Source organism: Mucor velutinosus, assembly GCF_035048745.1.
Source record: "Mucor velutinosus strain NIH1002 chromosome Unknown tig00000468, whole genome shotgun sequence".
Taxonomy (NCBI): domain Eukaryota; kingdom Fungi; phylum Mucoromycota; class Mucoromycetes; order Mucorales; family Mucoraceae; genus Mucor; species Mucor velutinosus.
Window position 1 is genome coordinate 163816 of NW_027041899.1, and position 23731 is coordinate 187546.

General features: G+C 37.0%; 7 protein-coding genes across 7 annotated transcripts; 1 reads left to right on the top strand and 6 right to left on the bottom strand.

Annotated features, from left to right (window-relative positions):
• Positions 1-401: 401 nt before the first annotated feature.
• Positions 402-1068, bottom strand: ATC70_004073 (uncharacterized protein; the record flags this gene model as incomplete). The annotated part of the gene is made up of 2 exons (XM_064823425.1): positions 402-679; positions 732-1068. The coding sequence occupies 2 exons, from the start codon at positions 1066-1068 to the stop codon at positions 402-404; spliced, it is 615 nt and encodes a 204-aa protein (XP_064687749.1).
• A 4441-nt stretch (positions 1069-5509) lies between these two features.
• Positions 5510-8076, bottom strand: ATC70_004074 (uncharacterized protein; the record flags this gene model as incomplete). The annotated part of the gene is made up of 2 exons (XM_064823426.1): positions 5510-7587; positions 7644-8076. 2 exons carry the CDS (start codon positions 8074-8076, stop codon positions 5510-5512), a joined length of 2511 nt encoding a protein of 836 aa, XP_064687750.1.
• Positions 8077-8330: 254 nt separating this feature from the next.
• ATC70_004075 (uncharacterized protein) lies at positions 8331-9473 on the top strand (the record flags this gene model as incomplete). Its single annotated transcript, XM_064823427.1, has 5 exons — positions 8331-9028; positions 9081-9117; positions 9193-9308; positions 9378-9387; positions 9441-9473. The coding sequence occupies 5 exons, from the start codon at positions 8331-8333 to the stop codon at positions 9471-9473; spliced, it is 894 nt and encodes a 297-aa protein (XP_064687751.1).
• A 5639-nt stretch (positions 9474-15112) lies between these two features.
• SEC9_2 (Protein transport protein S9 plasma membrane t-SNARE) lies at positions 15113-17142 on the bottom strand (the record flags this gene model as incomplete). Its single annotated transcript, XM_064823428.1, has 3 exons — positions 15113-16980; positions 17033-17060; positions 17140-17142. 3 exons carry the CDS (start codon positions 17140-17142, stop codon positions 15113-15115), a joined length of 1899 nt encoding a protein of 632 aa, XP_064687752.1.
• A 33-nt stretch (positions 17143-17175) lies between these two features.
• GEF1 (glycerol ethanol, ferric requiring protein) lies at positions 17176-18186 on the bottom strand (the record flags this gene model as incomplete). The annotated part of the gene is made up of 1 exon (XM_064823429.1): positions 17176-18186. One exon carries the CDS (start codon positions 18184-18186, stop codon positions 17176-17178), a length of 1011 nt encoding a protein of 336 aa, XP_064687753.1.
• Positions 18187-19900: 1714 nt separating this feature from the next.
• On the bottom strand, positions 19901-21145 carry ATC70_004078 (uncharacterized protein; the record flags this gene model as incomplete). The annotated part of the gene is made up of 1 exon (XM_064823430.1): positions 19901-21145. One exon carries the CDS (start codon positions 21143-21145, stop codon positions 19901-19903), a length of 1245 nt encoding a protein of 414 aa, XP_064687754.1.
• Positions 21146-22029: 884 nt separating this feature from the next.
• ATC70_004079 (Ribosomal_L30 domain-containing protein) lies at positions 22030-23061 on the bottom strand (the record flags this gene model as incomplete). Its single annotated transcript, XM_064823431.1, has 1 exon — positions 22030-23061. One exon carries the CDS (start codon positions 23059-23061, stop codon positions 22030-22032), a length of 1032 nt encoding a protein of 343 aa, XP_064687755.1.
• Positions 23062-23731: the final 670 nt, after the last annotated feature.

Consider the following 23731-nt stretch of genomic DNA (forward strand, 5'->3'; position numbering starts at 1 on the left):
CCATGTGAGCACATCCATATTCTTATATGAGCACATCGATTTTCACAAATTTGAAAAAAAAGAATGCTCCTAACGGGGTCGAACCCACAACCTATCGGTTGTGGATCTGACGTTCTTCCCACTAAACTACTCGAATATCTTAATGAAATATATTCTTTTACTTTAATAAGTAGTTATTAGGTAATTTTAAATTGCCATTTTCTCGTGCAATATATAATACGTTTAGTAATTTTATGAATCTTACAGATAATAAAAGTCTCTCTGTTGCCTACAATATTATAGTTTAGCTATTAAAACCATTTTATTCATGTGGAAAACTACACCTTCTCAAATGAGAACATCAATGTGCTCATGAGAACATCGATGTTCCCAAAAGAGCGCATCGATGTTCTGTGAGAACATCAGTTGGGCCGTAGTGCTTGATCTCGCAGTTTTTCTTCCAAGTTATGGATAGTTAGCGGCTCGGGATGTATTTGGGATAACTCGACATCCAATTGCTCTCCATACCGCTGCTGTTGATGTACGTTGTATTGAGCAATCCACCTGTTCAATGAATGATTGCGACCAAAATGGCCAACGACGTTTCCTAGTTGAACTGCACAGCGACAACGAACGCATATCACACTACCAGATTGCAAGTGAATAACCATGCCAAGGGACTGGTACTCTGAATTGTAAACTGGAATAATAGGTGAGAAAAAGACCATCTAGTAAATATATAATGACCTCACCTGAGGTACCCAGCTCAGTCAACTCTACTTCATCAGTGGATGCAAATGGAGCACCGTCGGCATCGTCATTTGTATCTTCAGTTGGAACAGTTGCATCAGTAAGATTGCTTTCATGAGCAACAGACGCTTCTAAAGGCACAGCAGATGTCGTTACAGAGGGTGCATTAGGTAAACGTGATTCAGCGGACACAGATGGTGCAACAGGCATAAATAACGAAGGGAGTACAGAAGGCACAATGGGCACAATGGGAGTAGCAGATACACTGGGAGTAACAATAGCTGATGAGGCAGAAGCATGAACTCCTAAGAATATAAATGTAAATGAAACAGCAGGCATAGTAGTCTGTATTACACCCACTGAATGACGGGCAGTTTTTGGCATGGTTTTTTAAAAGGGAAGGGTTGGCGTTGCTGTAATTATTACAGATACGACAGTGAAACTTGTTGTCATTTGGATTTCTTGGTATATTTTTTTCTACGTCTGATAAACAAGGTTGATAATTTGACAGCTAGTCATCGATTTAGATGGTCTACTTACGGTCTCCTGGATATTTGACGTCTACAAGAAGTTGATGTACACATCGAATATGAGTTTTACGTTTCGAGTTCGTTTCAAAGACCTCTAAGCAAGAGCAACAAAGGAATGTCATATTTAAATACCGACAAGCAAAGAAACCAACTAGATCAATAATACGCGATAGCTATGCAGTTAGATACGATGATCACGCGACTGTTTGCAGTAATTCAGGGACACTGTTTATATAAATTGACGTGCGCCACGAGCTTTATGTGCCCCTTTTCCTTTTTTAGTATATTTGTCAAGATCATATAGCACAATATTCCAATGGCTACAGAATATAACACAGATGCCCTAATAACATTTCTCAAACACCGAGTACCTCGGTGTTTGAAATATAGGGGGGAGGTAACCCCAAGTATCCTCAGGTAGCCTGAGGTATCCTTTATGAACGTCTCACACTAAAAATTCGCGTGTGCGAACCTTTGCACCTGAGGCTACCTCGGGCTACCTCAGACTACCCAAATATTATCTCACCAAAAATCATTGCACTGAGCCCTATTCTATATATCACTGATTAGAGTACAGTCTATAGAGTATTTCTGATCTGTAGACTATAGTTGCATTAAGTCTGCGAAGCGAGTTATTAAGCTTTGAAAATGAACTACACGCACTAAAATGTCGTTTTTGAACATTGATAGCTCGTTCAGTTTTAAAATTAAAGATGTAGTTCTTAAGCTAAATATGCTTATATGAATGTATTTTATATGTATGCAAAACGACAGAGCTCGGTGTATGGAATTTGGGCGAGATATAAAATGGGTATCCTGAGGTATCCTAAGGTATCCGAGTTCGCACCTGCGAACTTTTATAAAATGCTACCCATTTATCACCTAATAACATTTCTGGACGACTTACGGCGTGAGTCGTCGAGAAATGGTGCCATGGGTATCATGCTAAAAGCCAGTCAGAACAAAGGGCAAATGATACATACGAATAGGATATCCTATTATTAGAGGTATCATTTGAATGGCCAATCAGAAGCAAGACTCACGGTGCTTGGGTACCATGATACATGAGGTATCATTCGTAATAAGATTTCCCAAACACCGAGTACCTCGGTGTTTGAAAAATAGGGGAAGGTAGCCTAAGATAGCCGAAGATAGCCCAGTTCGCATATGCGAACTTATAGAAAACGTTATCCAGTTATTATCTCACCAGAGATTGCTTCACAGAGCGGTCTCATATATACCACTACATAGAGCGTGCTCTGGAATAATTAGTAAAAAAATAGTTTGAAATCATTATATCATTAAACTGTTATAATCAATTTCAGTTTTACTATTAAAAAAAAATATAGAAAGCTCTTAACAGTAGTAAGAGAGCACCAGCCAACTTATAAATATGCTATCAAGCGTCAATGGTTAATTAGCATTACACTTTCTTGATATGTTATCATAAATCTCAAATAAGTCATCAACATCACTCATCAATATTGAAAAATAGCAATTGAGGAAAATGATGAACAAGATACAACTTTTCATGGGCTTTCAATATGATACCCGACAAAACAAACGTTGATATAATAGGACAAAAGAATGAACAAGGGAAAAAAAAGGAGGGATTAGACAAAAAGTAAGAACACCACAAGAAGAGATTGGGATATTAGACAAAGAATATATATAAAAGAGGGAATGTGATAAAAAAATGAAGTGACAATTAAAAGAAACAAATCAAAACAGAATAGAACAAAGCAACAATGAAAAGAATAAGGAAAGGTTGTGATACTAAGAAAAGAACAAAGAAGGGAAAGGATGAAACTGAGATAATAAGAAAAGAAGCAACAACAAGTATGAGAACGAATACTGGATAAACAAGGATACGACAAAATAGGAATTAAAATGATAAAAAATAAATACATAGAAAGAGAGAAATTGAGCAAAAATAATAAACAGAAAAAAATGCAAAAGAGTAAATAAAACAAAACAGATAGAAAAATTGAGACAGTTAGGAACAAAAGTACAAATAATAGTCAAAATCAATAAAGGAAAGCAAAGAAACCCTTGAAAAGACAGAATGTAATATATAAGACAAAGAAAAAAAGACATATAAAATGAGATGGTAGGAAAGCAAAGAGACGAAAGAAATGGAAGTAATGTAAAGAATAAGAAGCAAAGAAAAGAGTAGGAATAAATTGAGAAAAAAAAAGAGAAATGGAGGAAAGAACGCGAAAGGAGAAGTAAGTCAAAAAAAAAATGAAAGAAGAAAATAGGCAAAGATAAAAGAAAGGCAAAAGAAACAATGTCAAGGAAAGAAAATGCGATAAAGAAACAGAAAGGAATAAATAGAGAAAAAAAGTCGAAAAGAAAAAGGTTCGAAAAGGAGGATAAAGAATATAAGCAGAACAGAAAAGGGAAATATGAAGATAAAGCACAGGAAGAGACCGGGAGAACAAGCAAACAAAGAAAAAACGGAGAAGGAGAAACGCAAATATAAACAGAGAAAAGATATATGAAAAAAAGAAAGGTGGACAAAAACACAGACAGAGAAAGGGGGTAGAGAGAACGGAAAGAGAGAATAACAAAAACAAAGTATATACAGAGAGAAGGGAGAAACAAACAAGAAAAAAAGGAAAGGGATAGGGGATAAAATACACAGAGACGAGGAAATGGAATAGGAAGAATCATAGAAAGAGAAAGGACGAAGAAACTACAAAAAAAAATACACAGAAAAGCAGAGAAGAATAGACAAAAAAAGACAGAAAAGGGGAAAGGGGTAGAGAAAAGAAATAGACAAAGTAGAAAGAAATAATAACAATAATAACAGAGATAAAGAAAAAAACAAACAAGAGAGAATAAGAACAGTAAAAAAAAAATAAATAAAAGAAAATAAAAAGCTATACAAATAAACGGGAGAATACATTACCATAGCGTAGCGAATACATTACCGTAGTGGGACGAATACATTACCATAGCGGAGCGAATACATTACCACAGCGGAGCGAATACATTACTATAGCGGAGCGAATACATTACTATAGCGGAGCGAATACATTATTATAGCGGAGCGAATATATCACAGTAGTGGAGAGAGAGAAAAAAAAACAATTACCGCTATACAACGAACACGATGATATTTATATAGCAAATAGTAAACATAAATGCATAACAACATTTCGCAAGTACGAAGATACAACAAAGGAAATACTCATAATACATATATAAATAAGGGATAATAGATAATAATAGGTATAGCATAAAGAAAATAATACTAAAGCAACGAATAAATCAACACATATTACATAAGACAATATACAACAATTGAATAAGAGACTAATAACATTTCTGGGCGACTCACGGCGTGAGTCGCCCAGAAATGGTACCTCAGGTACCATGGGTACCATGGGTATCATGCTAACAACCAATCAGAAAGCAGGAAAGATGATACCCAAGAATAGGATATCCTATTTTTTAGGCTGGTAACAGGTACTATTGCGTTGGCCAATCACAAACAAGAACCATGGTGCTTGGGTACCATGGTACCTGAGGTATCATTCTTATAGCCAATCACAAACACGACTGACGGTACTTAGGTACCATGGTACCTCAGGTATCATTTCTAATAGTAGGATATCCTATTCATTTCAGGTATCATTCTTGTAGTCATATAGTGTTATCATGTAATCACTGTGACTAAAAAAGATTCAAATTTATCTGAATATATTAGAATTTGACCAATTTTTTCTGAAATATCCTAAAAATGTCTTAATCACTCTGAATTTGTCCAAATCCCTTTGGAAATATTCAGATAAATTCATGCAGATGAAAATTAATAAATTAAGCTTAGAGAAATTTGGAGAAATTTAGAAAAATTTAGATATTATTCAGCGATTTTTTTTACCACGAAACGATCTTCATCAGAAAAGCGAGTAGTCATCGCTACGCCATTTTTATTTCTTATTTGTCAACTGCTTCAGATTCTTTCTTGTAAGGGAGTCGTGCTCCATTTTTTATTTAGAGGTCTCTGAATGTCATAATAGGATAGGAAGAAGAAAGAAAGAAGATATATTATTACAGAGCAACAATAGAAAGGAAACAATATTAACTAGTTATTATTATTAGGAATGAATTTTCAGCTTTGCATGCGACCGGGCAAAAGAATGAGCATTAAGATATAGAACAGTGGGATGGCTAGTAATTTGGAAGGATGTACAAACATCAGTTTGAGAGAAAGGTGACCATGATGTTGGCGTATATTTATTTTATGCAAAGTCAAATATAGAATCATCATTGTATACTTTCAAACCAATTCTTTTCATATCAGGCCAAACAAAGAAGAGCTTCCCAGATATGGCAGACTTCAGAATTACAACTGAAGACAAAATATCATCGACAGCTATTATATCCAGATCCCATGCACCATTGGAAGTATCCGAGTTGGCATTGTCAAGGAAACATTCAGGGATGCCGGACGTTGATACCGTTACGTTCTGATAGACTTGGCAAACGGCTAGAGCATGTGTTGCACCAGAGAAGTTGTGCTCAAAGATGAGCAACACCTTTACCAGCAATGGTAGCGAACTGCGGCGAGCACAATTGACCAGGGCATGGTCTGACAGCTTCTTCTTTCTACTTGGTGGATCGAAAGTAGAGTCGATCGTGATGTTGTTGCCAAGTCGTAGTGAGGTAGCGCACTTGATCTGCGGATTGACACGAGCAGTGTTGTAATGTTTGCACAACATAGAAGCAATAGACGGTGACAGCTTGATGTCGCCCATATTCAATGATTTCGAGAAGGTGATGGCAGTATCCGTCGAATTGTCAAATGCAATTGTCCTTCTTTTTTCATAGCTGTTACATGCAATATCCAGCATGATATTTTCCGCTTGTTTTGCAACTTGACTACAGCCATGGATCCTCTTCTTGATCATTTGGATCCTTCTCTCCAAAACACGGCAACTGTACTGAGGCATGGGGCCTATCTTTCGAATCACCATCGTGATATGCTCCAAATAATGTTCACTGATTGGAAAGAATTTTGCTGAGATGTGAAGACGAAGAAATTGGTGCCACTTGGTTATTAGTTCCTCCAACTTTTGTATCTCGCTCTCAGATATATCCTGCTGCAAGCATACTGAGCAAATCAGAGATATTGTACGTAGGGCTTCCTTGGCAGCTTCAGAGACAGTAGGATCCAAATGGCATAAATCAACGTGGTCGATAAGAACTGTGGGCACAAAGTACTTCAGGAACACCAACCAATCTACTCCTCGAGCTGTCCCTCCCTTGCTGAAGACATCCATGAAATTGCCTTCGAAGATCAAAGGTGATGTGCTTGCAAGTTGGTTCAAGCAAATGCTAATCTTCTCTATTTGTCGCGGCTTCAAGCAAAGAATCGATTCCTTGTCCGTAAACATTTTCTTGATTCTTGGTCCCATGTTTTGTCCAAACAAATGAAATTCATCCAAGCCCACAAACGTTGGATCAATGAATGATGGCAGGTTTCGAAACAAAGAAGGCCTCTCGATACCAAGTTCTGGTGCACTGGATTTGTATTCTTCAATTGTTAGCAATCGTAGTGGTCGATCTTCATCATTAGCTGCTAGTTGAAAAGAAATAACACCATTTTTGCTGATGCCAATGATCGTACAAAAACGGCAGCCTTGAAGCGACGTATGGGATGCGAGGAAATTGAGTTCGCTGACGCTGGGGATATCACCAAAGGATCCCATGAGGTGGACTTTGAGCGAGATATTTGTTGAGTTGTTTCTCTGCACTTGTAGTCCATCACGAGCCAATTTTTCCAATTCGCTGACAAGGTATTGAAGGTAACTGTCTAATCTCTTGGTGTTTGGGATAATGGCGAAATCAATCAGGAACTCCATTTTGTATCTATAGGCAGAAGGAAGGTTCAAGATTTGTAGCATGACCAAGTTCAACTTTGCACCGCCTTTTTTGTGTGATTGGAATCCATCTACGTACAGGGACAGGCCAATGTCGTATCTATTGTTGAATAGATGCTTGTTGTTCACTAAATTTTGCATTATATCGCCCTTGAACCTTGCTCTGATGGATGAATTCTCGTCATCAAGCACTCTGATAAAGTTTGGATTTTCGAACAACGTGGCAAGTTGTGGACCGATTGGCAGCATCTTGATGGTTCTTCTGGGGCTACCATCAATATCGAATCTCTTTTCAAAGCACACTGGACATTCGTCCCCATCCTCTGGTTGAAAGGCATAGCAATACCTGATGCACACATCGACTGTATAAGGTGCAAAAGAAGTTGCCCTTTTCCTAGCAGAGCTGGCCTTGAATGTTGAGACTATAGGCGTTGCAACTTATCATAGTAGATGTTAGCGCTTTGAAACAACCAACTTTGTTATGGTTACTTACAAGGATACGTTTGGTTGTGCCATTGAACAAGTCTTCGGATGCTTGAGTTTGTCAAGTTTTCTTCCCTGAAGATCTTGTGGATCTCAGTATTTTTAGCATCCAGTGGTGGTAATGCCTCGCAACTGTCAGACATCTGATTGTCACTATAGTTAGCGCCGAGTCCATCAGAGTCTCCAAAGTCATATCCGCCATCGCTACCAGGTTCACCATCGCTACCAGGTTCACCATCGCTGTTTTCTTGCTGACTATTTCTTTCAGTGTAAGGTCCAGCCTGAGTATCATGTTCAGTTCTTGCTTTCTTTCTTTGATACTGATTAGTCTCCAGGTTGTGCAAGTCTACAGTTGTTGTGTCATTTGAAGAGTGCCAAAGTTTATGCTGTTTTTCATGTCTATTGCGAATTCTTCGGCAACACTGGGCACAAAAAAATGGCATCGTAAATAATATTAGAAATAAAGGTTAAACACAAATCTGTCTGGATTGTCTTTTATGCTCCTTATATTGCATGCGTTTCAATCTGCATGATTGAAACATCAATGTCTGTGATAGCGGGTGCTATTAATTATTGGAAACATTACTAGACCAGTTTTTCTCTGTCTTTCATAGATTGTTACGCATTTATCGCAATTGATACAACCATCTCAAAGCACTGCTCTATTTTACACTTTACACTAATCACTTATTCAAAAATGGATCAAGCACAACAACTATTCTTACAAAGATTGGAGAACATTGAACAGGAGTTGTCCAATCTTAGCAAACAGGTCAAGGAATGTAATGACAACCAGACCGAAGTAAAAGCTATGCTGCAGCATATTGTTCAACAATCTACCTCTTCGAGCACGGCCAATGTTGCGAGACTAGATGGAGTGATATGCCGTCCAAGCAAAGCAGATAGCAAACATCTGGAGGAGCTTTCTGTTGAGCTATGCATCAACGTCCTTGAGGAGCATCGATTAGGTGGGGAAAACCTTGATGGCAAGAAGGTCTGGGAGCTTGTCAAAGATGCAGCATACAACCAGGCAAAGAAAGCTGATAGACAGTTCCCAAATATCACTTTTAGCAAGCTGGACAACAGGTTTCAAGCCTTGTTAATCAAGACCGTCATTGACGATGTAGCCAAAAAGGGCGTTGACATCTCTGGGTTCTTCAAAGATTGGTTGCCGCAGTTTGCTGTCTCCAAATCATTGTCTGGCATAATCGATTACAAATACAATGCCAGGCCAAGCAATGACACCGCAACTTACCAAACCCAATTCGATGAAGATGATCTGGTATTTTCTGAGGGATCCCAAGCGCAATCCGAAGAAGATTCTGTCGACGATGACGAAAATTCGATTGTAGACAAGATCAATTTTCATGTTTCTCGAAATACTGGATCACAAAAGTAAATGCTGCATAGAGAAAAGTACTCTTTGATACTAATCGTAATATTATAGAAGAATCAGCACGCAACATATGCCTCTAGTAGAACAAGTAATTAAGTTTTCATAGATATAGCGCAGTAACTCACATTTCTTTTCCATTTTATAATGTGCACTATCACTATAGCCAATGCAGCCATCTCCAGTATCAAAAAATGTATATGCATCAAACAAATCAAAGGCAAAGGAATATGAAAAGCACAGAAGATATTCATCACCAGAAACGCAAGATTTGCAAAGACAGTAAGTTTCTCATCATCACCTGGAGTTAGCCATTTTATGCTGATATTCTCTCTATCTCTTAAATTGTAGAAACATAAAGGTAATCGTAAGGCATTGATATCATAGATGGAGCTACTTATCTTTGTGTATTAGGGACCCAACAATAAGAGAGTGCGCAAGTCGTAAGGAATTCTGATCTCTATGCTTATTCTGATTAGGCTACGCTTTGTTGTTACTGCCCGTAATGTAATATCATCATGTTTCTCTGTAGTAGTAGCGCAATTATTATATGTCAAGAAATAAACAATGGTTTCTATTATAATAGCACTAAATGCTATTATATTTCTGATTTATTTTTTTATGAATATTTTGCAAACCACCCTAAACTACATGAATTTTTCTGAATTTTCCAGAATGAATTTCTCTGAATTTTTCTGAATTAAGTGAGCACTTTTCCGAATTTCTAAGAATGCCATTCAGAAAAATTTCGACAAATTTTTCGTAAAGTGGCAGTTTTCCGAAAAATGGATTCAGAAATATTCAGCAATATTCAGATCTTTTTTAGTCACAGTGTTAATTAAAGGGAGAGGGGAAAAGACTGGATATAATGGGGTATCAAATTAGAAAGTTTTCTTGGGAGTGTAAGGTTGTAAGTGAGATTCGTAGATAGGAAAGGAGGATAAAAGGTAAGAATGTGGATTGATGGAATTGGTGCTGATAGTGATAATACCAGACTGTTTGCAACATGCAGACAAACACTTGATGTACGGATAGAGATGGGAACAGAGGGTGCTGTTGCCTGGATGAAGGATGTTCCAAATGAAGGAGTTGCTGAAAGTTTGAGTAGGTGTCTTGTTGGATCCGGGGAGGCATGTAAGTACGGATAGCGGTGCGCCAGAAGAAACGTTTAAGTGGACAAGCGAATAAAAAGTGTTCAGTTGTTTCTGTTGTGCCAGAAGGGCTACAACTGTCTATAAAGATTAAGGTATTCTTGATGGGTAGATATGTCTGTGTTGTGCAACAACATGGACAAGCTATGATAAGTGAAGTGCATCTCAGCTATCTAAATACTGAGGTTCACCAGATGTGATAAGCGTTGTACAAGATAAATTGCTACTTTGGCATTCAGAACTTAGTATAAATAGAATAACTCTTGTCTTCATCAATAAATCTTTAGTTTTTGTGTCTGATCTTATTCAAATAAGTCTTTTCTTGTTTTTATAATATCGAACATTTTTTATAAGCTACAAATAATAATCCTTTTATTCTTTGTGCTTAGCAGTTTCTGTGGATGAGTTGCATATGGTACAGGTGGCGTTGAAAGAGGTCTTGAGACGAGACTGAATACGTTCTCTGGTAGAGATCTTGTGATGAAGAACACGGAACCAGGTATTTCTTAATAACATTTCTCAAACACCGAGGTAATTGGTGTTTGATATATATAGGGGGAGGTAACCCCAGGTATTCTCAGGTAGCCTGAGATATCCATTATGAACGTCTCACACTAAAAGTTCGCATGTGCGAAATATATATATCTTAGAATAAGATAAGAAACAGGGATAGCGTAAAAATAGAAAAAATAAAAAATAAAAAATAAAAAATAAAAAAAAAAGGGAGAAAATAGGGATAGGGTAATACCCCGTCTAGGGTTAGGGGCGACAAAAAAAAGTCAGAGGTTTTGAAAATAAACTACACCGATAAAACGCTGGCGCAATTTAAAGACAGAATAGTATTTGAAACTTAGCAGTTGGCCTATTGGATGACGAGATATACGAGTTTAAAATCCGGGAGCTGTGAACGTCTCACATTAAAATTCGTTAAAACAAGGCCAATTGTGCTGAAACTAGCCAGATAAGAACCTAAAGCTTGTATAATTGTATTAAAAATTTCAAAAAAAAGCAGTTTAGACTTATTCCTGAGAGTTAATATGAGATTTGTATCGATGCATTTTTTTCACCCTTGTCAAAACCAAAAACGCGTTTAATGTGGCCGTATAAAGCTTGAACTAGTAACTGAGGCTTCCAAATAGCTATGCATACTTTGAAACAAGAAAATTTAATTAGTAAATGTTGAGATATAAGCCTTCAAAGTATGGTGCTTTAGGTTCTAAAAATTGGAGCTTACAAGTCTACGAATTTTGCTTTCACTGCTTTTAAATTTAGTCAGTTGGTAGCTCGGAACTAGCAGACTGTACCAGCGTTTTAAAATTTCAAACGCATTACTAGAGCGAGAGATATCGGCATTTAAGTGTTTTCAAAATTGCCTAATATCGTTTCTGGGCGATTCACGCCGTGAGTCGTCGAGAAATGGTATCTCAGGTACCATGGGTATCATGAGCATTATGCTAAAAGCCAATCAGAAGCAAGACTCACGGTGCTTGGATACCTTGATACATGAGGTATCATTCCTAATAACGTTTTTCAAACACCGAGGAGCTCGGTGTTTGAAAAATAGGGGAAAGTAGCCTAAGATAGCCGAAGATAGCCCAGTTCGCGTATGCGAACTTATAGAAAATGTTATCCAGTTAATATCACACCAGAGATTGCTTCACTGAGCGGTCTCATATATACCACTACATAGAGCGTGCTCTGGAATAATTAGTAAAAAAATAGGTTGAAATCATTATATCATTAAACTGTTATAATCAATATCAGTTTTACTATTAAAAAAATATAAAAAGCTCTTAACAGTAACGAGAGAGCACCAGCCAACTTATACATATGCTATCAAGCGTCAGTGGTTAGTTAGCATTACACTTTCTTGATATGTTATCACAAGCCTTAAATAAGTCATCAACATCACTCATCAATAATGAAAAATAGCAATTGAGGAAAATGATGAACAAGATACAACTTATCATCGGCTTTCAATATGATACCCGACAAAACAACCGTTGATATATTAGGGCAGAAGAATAAACAAAGGGAAAAAAAAGGAGGGATTAGACAAAAAGTAAGAACATCACAAGAAGAGATTGGGATATTAGACAAAGAATATATAAAAGAGGGAATGTGATAAAAAAATGAATAGTGACAATTAAAAGAAACAAATCAAAACAGAAAAGAACAAACCAACAATGAAAAGAATAAGAAAAGGTTGTGATATTAAGAAAAGAACAAAGAAGGGAAAGGATGAGACTGAGATAATAAGAAAAGAAGCAACAACAAGTATGGGAACGAATACTGGATAAACAAGGACCCGACAAAATAGGAATTAAAATGATTAAAAATAAATACATAGAAAGAGAGAGAAATTGAGCAAAAATAATAAACAGAAAAGAATGCAAAAGAGTAAATAAAACAAAACAGATAGAAAAATTGAGACAGTAAGGAAAAAAAGTACAAATAATAGGCAAAATCAATAAAGGAAAGCAAAGAAACCCATGAAAAGACAGAATGTAATATATAAGACAAAGAAAAAAAAGATATATAAAAGGAGATGGTAGGAAAGCAAAGAGACGAAAGAAATGGAAGTAATGTAAAGAATAAGAAGCAAAGAAAAGAGTAGGAATAAATTGAGAAAAAAAAAAGAGAAATGGAGGAAAGAACGCGAAAGGAGAAGTAAGTCAAAAAAAAACATGAAAGAAGAAAATAGGCAAAGATAAAAGAAAGGCGAAAGAAACAATGTCAAGGAAAGAAAATGCGATAAAGAAACAGAAAGGAATAAATAGAGAAAAAAAGTCGAAAAGAAAAAGGTTCGAAAAGGAAGATAAAGAATATAAGCAGAACAGAAAAGGGAAATATGAAGATAAAGCACAGGAAGAGACCGGGAAAACAAGCAAACAAGGAAAAAAACGGAGAAGCAAAAACGCAAATATAAACAGAGAAAAGATATATGAAAACAAGAAAGGTGGACAAAACCACAGACAGATAAAGGGGGGTAGAGAGAACGGAAAGAAAGAATAACAAAAACAAAGTATATACAGAGAGAAGGGAGAAACAAGCAAGAAAAAAAGAGAAGGGATAGACAATAAAATACACAGAGACGAGGAAATGGAATAGGAAAAATTATAGAAAGAGAACAGACGAAGAAACTACGAAAAAAAAAAAGACACAGAAAAGGAGAGAAGAATAGACAAAAAAAGACAGAAAAGGGGAAAGGGGTAGAGAAAAGAAATAGACAAAGTAGAAAGAAATAATAAAAATAATAACAGAGATAAAGAAAAAAAAAACAAAGAGAATATGAACAGTAAAAAAAAAAAAAAAAAAAAATAAAAGAAAATAAAAAGCGAATACATTACCATAGCGGAGCGAATACATTACCACAGCGGAGCGAATACATTACCATAGCGGAGCGAATACATTACCATAGCGGAGCGAATACATTACCATAGCGGAGCGAATACAATAACATAACAGAGAAAAATAATTAACGCTATACAACGAACACGATGATATTTATATAGCAAAATAGAATACATAAATGCATAACAACAGTTTCACAACACGAAGACACAATAAAGTAATACACATAATAATAGTGTGAGATAACAAAAAATAGTAATAATATTCAAGGCTAGGATTATAAACAATATTAGGGTTAGAATTAAGAAACGAGTTCTGATTTAGGATTAAACACAGGGTTAAGATTAAAGATACAATCAAAAATAGGTTACTATTAGGAAAAGAGTTATGATCAGGGATATAATTAGAATATTGATTAATATTAATTATTAGATCAAAAGGGATAAGAATAGTGATTTAATTAGGATTATGGACAATATTTGAATTATGGTTAAAATTAGATATAGGCATATAATTAAGGATAAGAAGGGATATAAGATTATGACTAAGAATAATGTTAGGGTCACGATAAAAATATTAGGGTTAATATTACAGTTAATATTAGGGATATGATAAGATAGAGGATAGGAATAAGGATAATATTAATGTTAGTGTAAGGGTTTAAATCAGGGATATGATTAGAGTCAGCATCAGAAACAGGAATATGATTAGGAACAGATTAAGGATTAATATTAGGACAGGAGATTATGATTAAGAATTTGGATAGGGATAGGGTTATGATTAGGATAACTGTCAGGGTTAGGGTTAGGGTTAGAGAGATAATAATAGAAAATATATCCAAAACCAAAGAAGCAACAAAGGAGAGAGTCTAGAAACACTTAGATTGAATCTATTCGCTACAAGAGATGTAGCTTCTTCAGGTGCATTATACTAGCTCTTTATATATCTTTTTGAAAAATTATTTTTTCACACGAAAGTCGGAATAAGTCGGGTGAAAGACGTGATCCGGAAATTTAAGGGAAGATTAGACTCGGCGTTAAGTGCCGAGATCCCTTTAGATTCGGCGTTATGTGCCGAGATTCGGCGTTTATGTGCCGAGATTCGGCGTTTATGTGCCGAGATTCGGCGTTAAGTGCCGAGATCCTTTTTTAGACTCGGTGTTAAGTGCCGAGACTAATGGTGAAAAAAAAAAAAAAAAAAATATAAATACCCTGGAAAAAATTGGGGATTTTTATCGCCCACATTTTTTATTTTGAAAACACTCTATATATTTTACTACTTATAACCCTTCCCATAAAAGAAGCCGCTGTCCCACAGAACAAGTCCGAGGCAATTACAAGGTAAAATATGAGCAGATTTCAGGAGTTATTCTGACAGTTTTCTTTTTTTAATAGAAAGCATGATCAGGATCTTACAACCAGGAATGTCCACAGTGTAAGTAAGGGTAAGGTAAGTGAAAAATTTGTTCTTCATGAGACCAAGAGGGGTCTTTCATGGTCAAATTTTTCAAAGTACTATTGCTGGTGTGAGGTACCAACATTAGTGTTAGTGTTAGGGTTAGGGTTAGGGATAGGGTAAGGGTTATGGTTTACGTTTTTTAGACGAAATCCAACAAAGTCCATCCTGTTGTAATGAATGGAACTGTTTTCCCGTTAACTTGCGTACATTGGCACGATTTAATAAATCAGCTATGTTTTTATTTCTTTTAAAAGCAACTACTGGTCTGTAGTGTGGATTTAAAGTAAAAAATTCCCTAAGTCCTTTACGAAGATGTGGAGTCTCCCAAATAGGATTATACATTGTAACAAAAGGAACAAGAGTATTATCTGTACTAAGAGGAGCATCTTCTAGATATTTCGGTCTGTCATCGTAACGCACTTGGCTAAAGACCCAGATTAAGAATCGTGGCGGGTAACCACGGAGTCGTAAACGAGTAAAAAATTGTTTAGCAGTGTTAGCAAAACTTCGATAGGAAGAGCTGTTACGAATATATCTGATCAGTTCAGCTTTAATAAAACCAACTTTATTATCTTTGGGATGATAAGAAGAGAATGGAATGTACAAGTATTTATTAAGCATTTTCTGATGTGTGGATAATTCAACTTTATTATGTTTTGCATGAATTTGAAGGTCAAGAAAACTAACAGAGGTAGTTGAATAATCCCAAGATATCTTTAATTGATTACTAAAAGCACGTTTGGTATCAAAAGTAGTCAAGAAAGTTTTAAGTTCTTGTTCAGAACCTTTAAACATGAAAAAGATATCATCGATATATCGACCATAAAAGATCAGAGTAAAATCAGGATTAAATTCAAAGAAACGTTCTTCGAAATGATGCATCAAGATATTTGCATAAGCAGGAGCGCATGCAGTACCCATAGCAATACCTGAGACCTGATGATATGGTATTCCTTGAAAAGTAAAATAGTTATTGCTCATGACAAACTTGAGTGTTTCTCTGATAAGGGTAGTATCATTTGGAGAAAGAGGAAGATATTTGTCAACAGTTTTAGCAATAACATCGAAAGCATATGGGGTAGTAGGTAGATTAGTGTACATTGAAGACACATCACCAGTAACTAGCCATAAAAGTCTTTCGTCTTGAGGAATAGAAATTCCATCAAGTGATTTAACAAGGGATTTAGTATCTTTAATAATATAGGGCAAGTGTGGAAGTACTTTTTGTAAGACTGTATCAATATAAGTAGAGAAACCAGTCGTGACCCAACTATGAGAAGGAACAATAGGACGACCTTGCATAGGTGTCTTGTGAATCTTTGGCAGCAGATGAAAGGTAGGTAACTTTCTATCATTAAGGAGTCGATGCCTAAGATATTTCTCATGCTGTTTATTAAAGATGGATGTACCCCATTGAGAACATAGTAAAGATAATAAACTATTAGCAGTACTAACAATGTTCTGAATATTAGAATCAAAATTTTCAGGAGAAAAGAAATTTTTGTCTAATTGCTTATAGAAGCGGGGGTCATTTAATTGTCGAAGTCCTTCTTGAATATACCAGCTAGTGTCAAGAACAGTGAGTCCAAGATTTTTATCAGAAGCTTTAATGAGTATATCAGGATTATTAATAAATTCCTTAAAGAACTTGGGTACAATATCATTAAGTCTATTATTATAAACTTGATAATGTGTAGGATGATTAAGAGGCATGACATTACTTTTTACAAGTCTAAGCCCTTTTTCAATCAAGGTATTTGAGGAAGGATTAGGTTTCCAAGTCGAGGTTTTGACATGGAATCTAATATCAAAGTCAGGATTATCACGAGTATCTTTGAAAATTTCCTTAATACGAATGCGTCTTGTAAAGTCTTCTACGCTTGGTAAAATTAAGCGAGGATTTGCTTTGGGTTTAGGAACAAACTTTGTACCAAATCCTAAATATTTTCTAACAGAAGTTGGAATATTTATAGAAGAATAATTGTGAACAGCTTTATTAAAAATATAAGTATCCGCCCATAGAGGGGACGAATGCTTTATGACAAAGTTGATACGATCTTTGAGGCGAGCACTATGAAAAAACCAAGGAGGATAAGTGTGTGCTCTACGAACATCAAAGTGTCTACAAGTAGTAGGAGATCTATACGTACCATGTTCACAAGAGTAGTGACGCCCACTAAGAGGGTTTAACCTCTTTTTCCCTTCAAAGCTTTGAAGGGGGTGGGACCGGGGGCAAGACGACGATTGGGGTTGGGGGCCCCTTTCTGGATTCGACCCTTGGTGGGGCCGGACAAAGGTCGAGAGCCTTTTCCCGAAGAAGAGGACGACTTGGGGTTGCCTTGCTTTCTTGACGAAGACGAAGCAGCAGGACGACGAGAAGACGGACGAGAAGAGGAACCAGAGACAGTAAGTTTTGACAATTTCTTGTCAAGAGCCGAGATTTTTGACTGAACAGTCTTGTTAACCAACTTGGTGATGGAGTCAGTGAGCTGGGCAGAAGAGAGGTCAGAGGAAGATTCCATAACGGTATCAGCGGCAGATTTGGCCTTTTGCTGTTTACGTTCGGCCTGTACTCTAGCCCAAGCCTGGGTTTCGAGCACATTATTCATGTTGTGTCTGAGATGACACAGGGAACGAACCACATCATGAATCTGGGTATCGGTAAGATGTTCAATCGAACCACCCATGGCCAAAATCGACTCAAAAATTCTATCACGGCATTGTGCTAGGACAAAAGCGGGTGATGCTTGCAATTGATGAGCCTGTAGTGCACGTTCTTTGCTTTCTATAAGGGTTTTAAGAATAGCAGAACGAGCCGAAAGTACCGCATTTTCAATGGAAGAAGAAAAAAGCGATTTATCTGCATCAGACAGGGAATTGTCCATATGCAGATTCTTAACTCCCGGAACAGCAGCGAGAACGACTTGTGGAAAGGTACCATTAACCAGGTGAGCCTTGAGACTATCCAAAGCCTTGACCAAACCGACTTGAGCATGATGATGTATCTTGAAGACATCATTCATGCTGTACATGATTGCTTCTTGACACCACTTGGGAAACGAGGACCAGACAGAAGCAACAGCAGGAAAGAAAATCAAAGCCTCAGTGGCAACGCGAAGATTATCCAGATGGATGAGAATCGGGAAGCCCTGTTCATTAATCTTGGAATACAATGAGTTATCAGAATTATTGTTCATTTGTTATACCAAAAAAGACAGTTCAGGAGAAAAAAGAGGTTGACTTGAGAGAGAGAGAGAAAAAAAGTTTTGACGAGCGAGACAGAGAGATCCAAAAGAGATATAGTTGTAGTGGTGACGGCAAGAGAGAGCGGTGACCAGAAAGAGCAGATTGTTGGAGAGAGGTTAGGGTTAGAGAGATAATAATAGAAAATATATCCAAAAACCAAAGAAGCAACAAAGGAGAGAGTCTAGAAACACTTAGATTGAATCTATTCGCTACAAGAGATGTAGCTTCTTCAGGTGCATTATACTAGCTCTTTATATATCTTTTTGAAAAATTATTTTTTCACACGAAAGTCGGAATAAGTCGGGTGAAAGACGTGATCCGGAAATTTAAGGGAAGATTAGACTCGGCGTTAAGTGCCGAGATCCCTTTAGACTCGGCGTTATGTGCCGAGATTCGGCGTTTATGTGCCGAGATTCGGCGTTTATGTGCCGAGATTCGGCGTTAAGTGCCGAGATCTTTTTTAGATTCGGCGTTAAGTGCCGAGATCCTTTTTTAGACTCGGTGTTAAGTGCCGAGACTAATGGTGAAAAAAATATAAATACCCTGGAAAAAATTGGGGATTTTTATCGCCCACATTTTTTATTTTGAAAACACTCTATATATTTTACTACTTATAACCCTTCCCATAAGAGAAGCCGCTGTCCCACAGAACAAGTCCGAGGTAATTACAAGGTAAAATATGAGCAGATTTCAGGAGTTATTCTGACAGTTTTCTTTTTTTAATAGAAAGCATGATCAGGATCTTACAACCAGGAATGTCCACAGTGTAAGTAAGGGTAAGGTAAGTGAAAGATTTGTTCTTCATGAGGCCAAGAGGGGTCTTTCATGGTCAATTTTTTTAAAGCACTAGTGTTGGTGTGAGGTATCAACATTAGTGTTAGTGTTAGGGTTAGTGTTAGGGATAGGATTAGGAATAGTGTTAGTGTTAGGGTTAGGATTAGGGTTAGGGTTAGGGTTAGGGTTAGGGTTAGATAGGAATAAAAATAAGAATATATCCAAAAACCGATAAAGAAGCAACAAAGTTGAGAGTCTAGAGACACTTAGATTTGAATCTATTCGCTACAATGAGATGTAGCTTCTTCAGGTGCATTATACTAGCTCTTTATATATCTTTTTGAAAAATTATTTTTTCACACGAAAGCCGGAATAAGTCGGGTGAAAGACGTGATCCGGAAATTTAAGGAAAGATTAGACTCGGCGTTAAGTGCCGAGATCCCTTTAGACTCGGCGTTATGTGCCGAGATTCGGCGTTTATGTGCCGAGATTCGGCGTTATGTGCCGAGATTCGGCGTTAAGTGCCGAGATCCTTTTTTAGACTCGGTGTTAAGTGCCGAGGCTAATAGTGAAAAAATATATAAATACCCTGCAAAAAATTGGGGATTTTTTATCGCCCACATTTTTTATTTTGAAAACACTATATATTTTACTACTTATAACCCTTCCCATAAGAGAAGCCGCTGTCCCACAGAACAAGTCCGAGGCAATTACAAGGTAAAATATGAGCAGATTTCAGGAGTTATTCTGACAGTTTTCTTTTTTTAATAGAAAGCATAATCAGGATCTTACAACCAGGAATGTCCACAGTGTAAGTAAGGGTAAGGTAAGTGAAAAATTTGTTCTTCATGAGGCCAAGAGGGGTCTTTCATGGTCAAATTTTTCAAAGCACTAGTGTTGGTATGAGGTATCAACATTAGTGTTAGTGTTAGGGTTAAGGTTAGGTTTAGGGTTAGGGTTCAGGTTACGTTTTTTAGACGAAGTCCAACAAAGTCCATCCTGTTGTAGTGAATGGAACTTCTTTCCCGTTAATTTTTGTACATTGGCACGATTTAATAAATCAGCAATGTTTTTATTTCGTTTAAAAGCAACTACTGGTCGGTAGTGTGGATTTAAATCAGAAAATAACCTAAGTCCTTTTCGAAGATGTAAAGTCTCCCAAATTGGATTATACGTTGTAACAAAAGGTACAAGAGTATTATCTGTACTAAGAGGAGTATCTTCAAGATATTTTGGTCTGTCATCGTAACATACTTGACTAAACACCCAAATTAAAAAACGAGGGGGATATCCACGAAGTCGTAATCGAGTAAAAAATTGTTTAGCAGTAATAGCAAAACTTCGGTAAGAAGAGCTGTTACGAATGTATCGAATCAATTCTGCTTTAATAAAACCAACTTTATTATCTTTGGGATGATAAGATGAAAATGGAATATATAAATATTTATTAAGCATTTTTTGATGAGTGGACAATTCAATCTTATTATGCTTTGCATGAATATGAAGATCAAGAAAGCTAACAGATGTCAATGAATAGTCCCAAGATATCTTTAATTTGTTACTAAAAGCACGCTTGGTGTCAAAAGTATACAAAAAGGTTTCAAGTTCTTGTTTAGATCCTTTGAAAATGATAAAGATATCATCGATATATCGACCATAAAAGATCAGTTTAAATTCAGGATTAAATTCAAAGAAACGTTCTTCGAAATGATGCATCAAGATATTTGCATAAGCAGGAGCGCATGCAGTACCCATTGCAATACCTGATACCTGATGATATGGTAAGCCTTGAAAAGTAAAGTAGTTATTGCCCATAATAAATTTGAGTGTTTCTCGAATAAGTGTAGGGTCATTCGAAGAAAGAGGAACATATTTATTAACAGTGTTGGCAATAACATCGAAAGCATATGGAGTAGTAGGTAGATTCGTGTACATTGAAGACACATCACCAGTAACTAACCATAAAGGTCTTTCATCCTGAGGAATAGAAATTCCATCAAGTGATTTAACAAGGGATTTAGTATCTTTAATAATGTAGGGTAAGTATGGAAGTACTTTTTGTAAGACTGTATCAATATAAATAGAGAAACCAGTCGTGACCCAACTATGAGAAGGAACAATAGGACGACCTTGCATAGGTGTCTTGTGAATCTTTGGCAACAGATGAAAGGTGGGTAACTTTCTATCATTAAGGAGTCGATGCCTAAGATATTTCTCATGTTGTTTATTAAAGATGGATGTACCCCATTGAGAACATAGTAAAGATAATAAACTATTAGCAGTACTAACAATGTTCTGAATACTAGAATCAAAGTTTTCAGGAGAGAAAAAGTTTTTGTCTAGTTGCTTATAAAAGCAGGGGTCATTTAGTTGTCGAAGTCCTTCTTGAATATACCAGCTTGTATCAAGAACAGTAAGTCCAAGATTTTTGTCCGAAGCTTTGATAAGTATATCTGGATTATTAATAAAATCCTTGAAGAACTTTGGCACAATATCATTAAGTTTATTGTTATAAAGTTGATAGTGTGTAGGATGATTAAGAGGAAGAACATTACTTTTGACAAGTCTAAGTCCTTTTTCAATCAAAGTATTAGAGGAAGGATCAGGTTGCCAATTAGAAGTTTTGACATGAAATCTGATATCAAAGTCAGGATTATCTCGAGTATCTTTGAAAATTTCCTTTATACGAATGCGTCTTGTAAAGTCTTCTACACTTGGTAAAATTAAGCGAGGATTTGCTTTGGGTTTAGGAACAAACTTGGTACCAAATCCTAAATATTTTCTAACAGAAGTAGGAATATTTATAGAAGAGTAATTATGAACAGCTTTATTAAAAATATATGTATCAGCCCAAAGTGGTGATGAATGTTTTATAATAAAGTGGATACGATCTTTGAGGCGAGCACTATGAAAAAACCAAGGTGGGTAAGTGTGTACTCTACGAACATCAAAGTGTCTACAAGTTGTAGCAGATCTATACGTACCATGTTCACAAAAATAATGACGGCCACTAAGAGGGTTTAGCCTCTTTTGCCCTTCAGGGTGTTGAAGGGGGTGGGACCGGGAGCAAGACGACGAGGAGGGTTTGGAGCCCCTTTCTGGATTCGACCCTTGGCGGGGCCGGACAAAGGTCGAGAACCTTTTCCCGAAGGAGAAGTCTTGGACTTGCCTTGCTTGTTTGACGAAGCAGAAGAGGAAGCAGGAGGACGGCGGGAAGAGGAAGCGGAAGCAGCAGAGCGACGAGAGGAAGAACCGGAGACAGAAAGTTTTGATAATTTCTTATCAAGAGCCGCGATTTTAGACTGGACAGTCTTGTTGACCAGTTTCTCAATTGACTCGGTCATCTGGGCAGAGGGAAGATCAGAGGTGGAGTCCATGATAGTATCTGCAGCAGACTTTGCCTTTTGCTGTTTTCGATCGGCCTGTACTTTCGCCCAAGCTTGGGTTTCCAGTACATTATTCATGTTGTATCTGAGATGACACAAAGAACGAACCACGTCATGAATTTGGGCATCGGTAAGATGTTCAATCGAACCGCCCATGGCCAAAATTGACTCAAAAATTCTATCACGGCATTGTGCTAAGACAAAAGCTGGTGACGCTTGCAATTGATGAGCCTGAAGTGCACGTTCTTTGCTTTCTATGAGGGTTTTAAGAATAGCAGAACGAGCCGAAAGTAACGCATTTTCAATGGAAGTAGAAAACATCGTTTGATCCTCACTAGACAGGGTTTTGTCCATATGAAAATTCTTAACTCCCGGAACAGCAGAGAGAACAACCTGGGGAAAGCTACCATTGGTGAGATGGGCCTTAAGAGAGTCCAGGGCCTTGGTCAAGGCAAGTTGGGCATGATGATGTGGCTTGAACACATCATTCATGCAGAACATGATGGCTTCTTGGCACCACTTGGGGAACGAGGACCAGACAGAAGCGACAGCAGGAAAAAAGATCAGAGCCTCAGTGGCAACACGGAGATTATCAAGATGAAGCAAGATAGGGAAGCCCTGTTCATTAATCTCGGCAAATAATGAGTTACTAATATTGTTATTCATTTATATATACCAAGAAAGACAGTCAAGTACGAAAAGAGGAGAGATCAGAGAGAGAGAGAGAGACAAGAGAGAGAGAAACTTGTAAGAGTACAGTAGTAGCAGAATCAAAAAGATATTTGTAGAGATGGCGACGGCAGAGAGAAGCGGTAACCAAAAAGAGCGTTTGTTGGAGAGAGGTTAGGGTTAGATAGGAATAAAAATAAGAATATATCCAAAAACCGATAAAGAAGCAACAAAGTTGAGAGTCTAGAGACACTTAGATTTGAATCTATTCGCTACAATGAGATGTAGCTTCTTCAGGTGCATTATACTAGCTCTTTATATATCTTTTTGAAAAATTATTTTTTCACACGAAAGCCGGAATAAGTCGGGTGAAAGACGTGATCCGGAAATTTAAGGAAAGATTAGACTCGGCGTTAAGTGCCGAGATCCCTTTAGACTCGGCGTTATGTGCCGAGATTCGGCGTTTATGTGCCGAGATTCGGCGTTATGTGCCGAGATTCGGCGTTAAGTGCCGAGATCCTTTTTTAGACTCGGTGTTAAGTGCCGAGGCTAATAGTGAAAAAATATATAAATACCCTGCAAAAAATTGGGGATTTTTTATCGCCCACATTTTTTATTTTGAAAACACTATATATTTTACTACTTATAACCCTTCCCATAAGAGAAG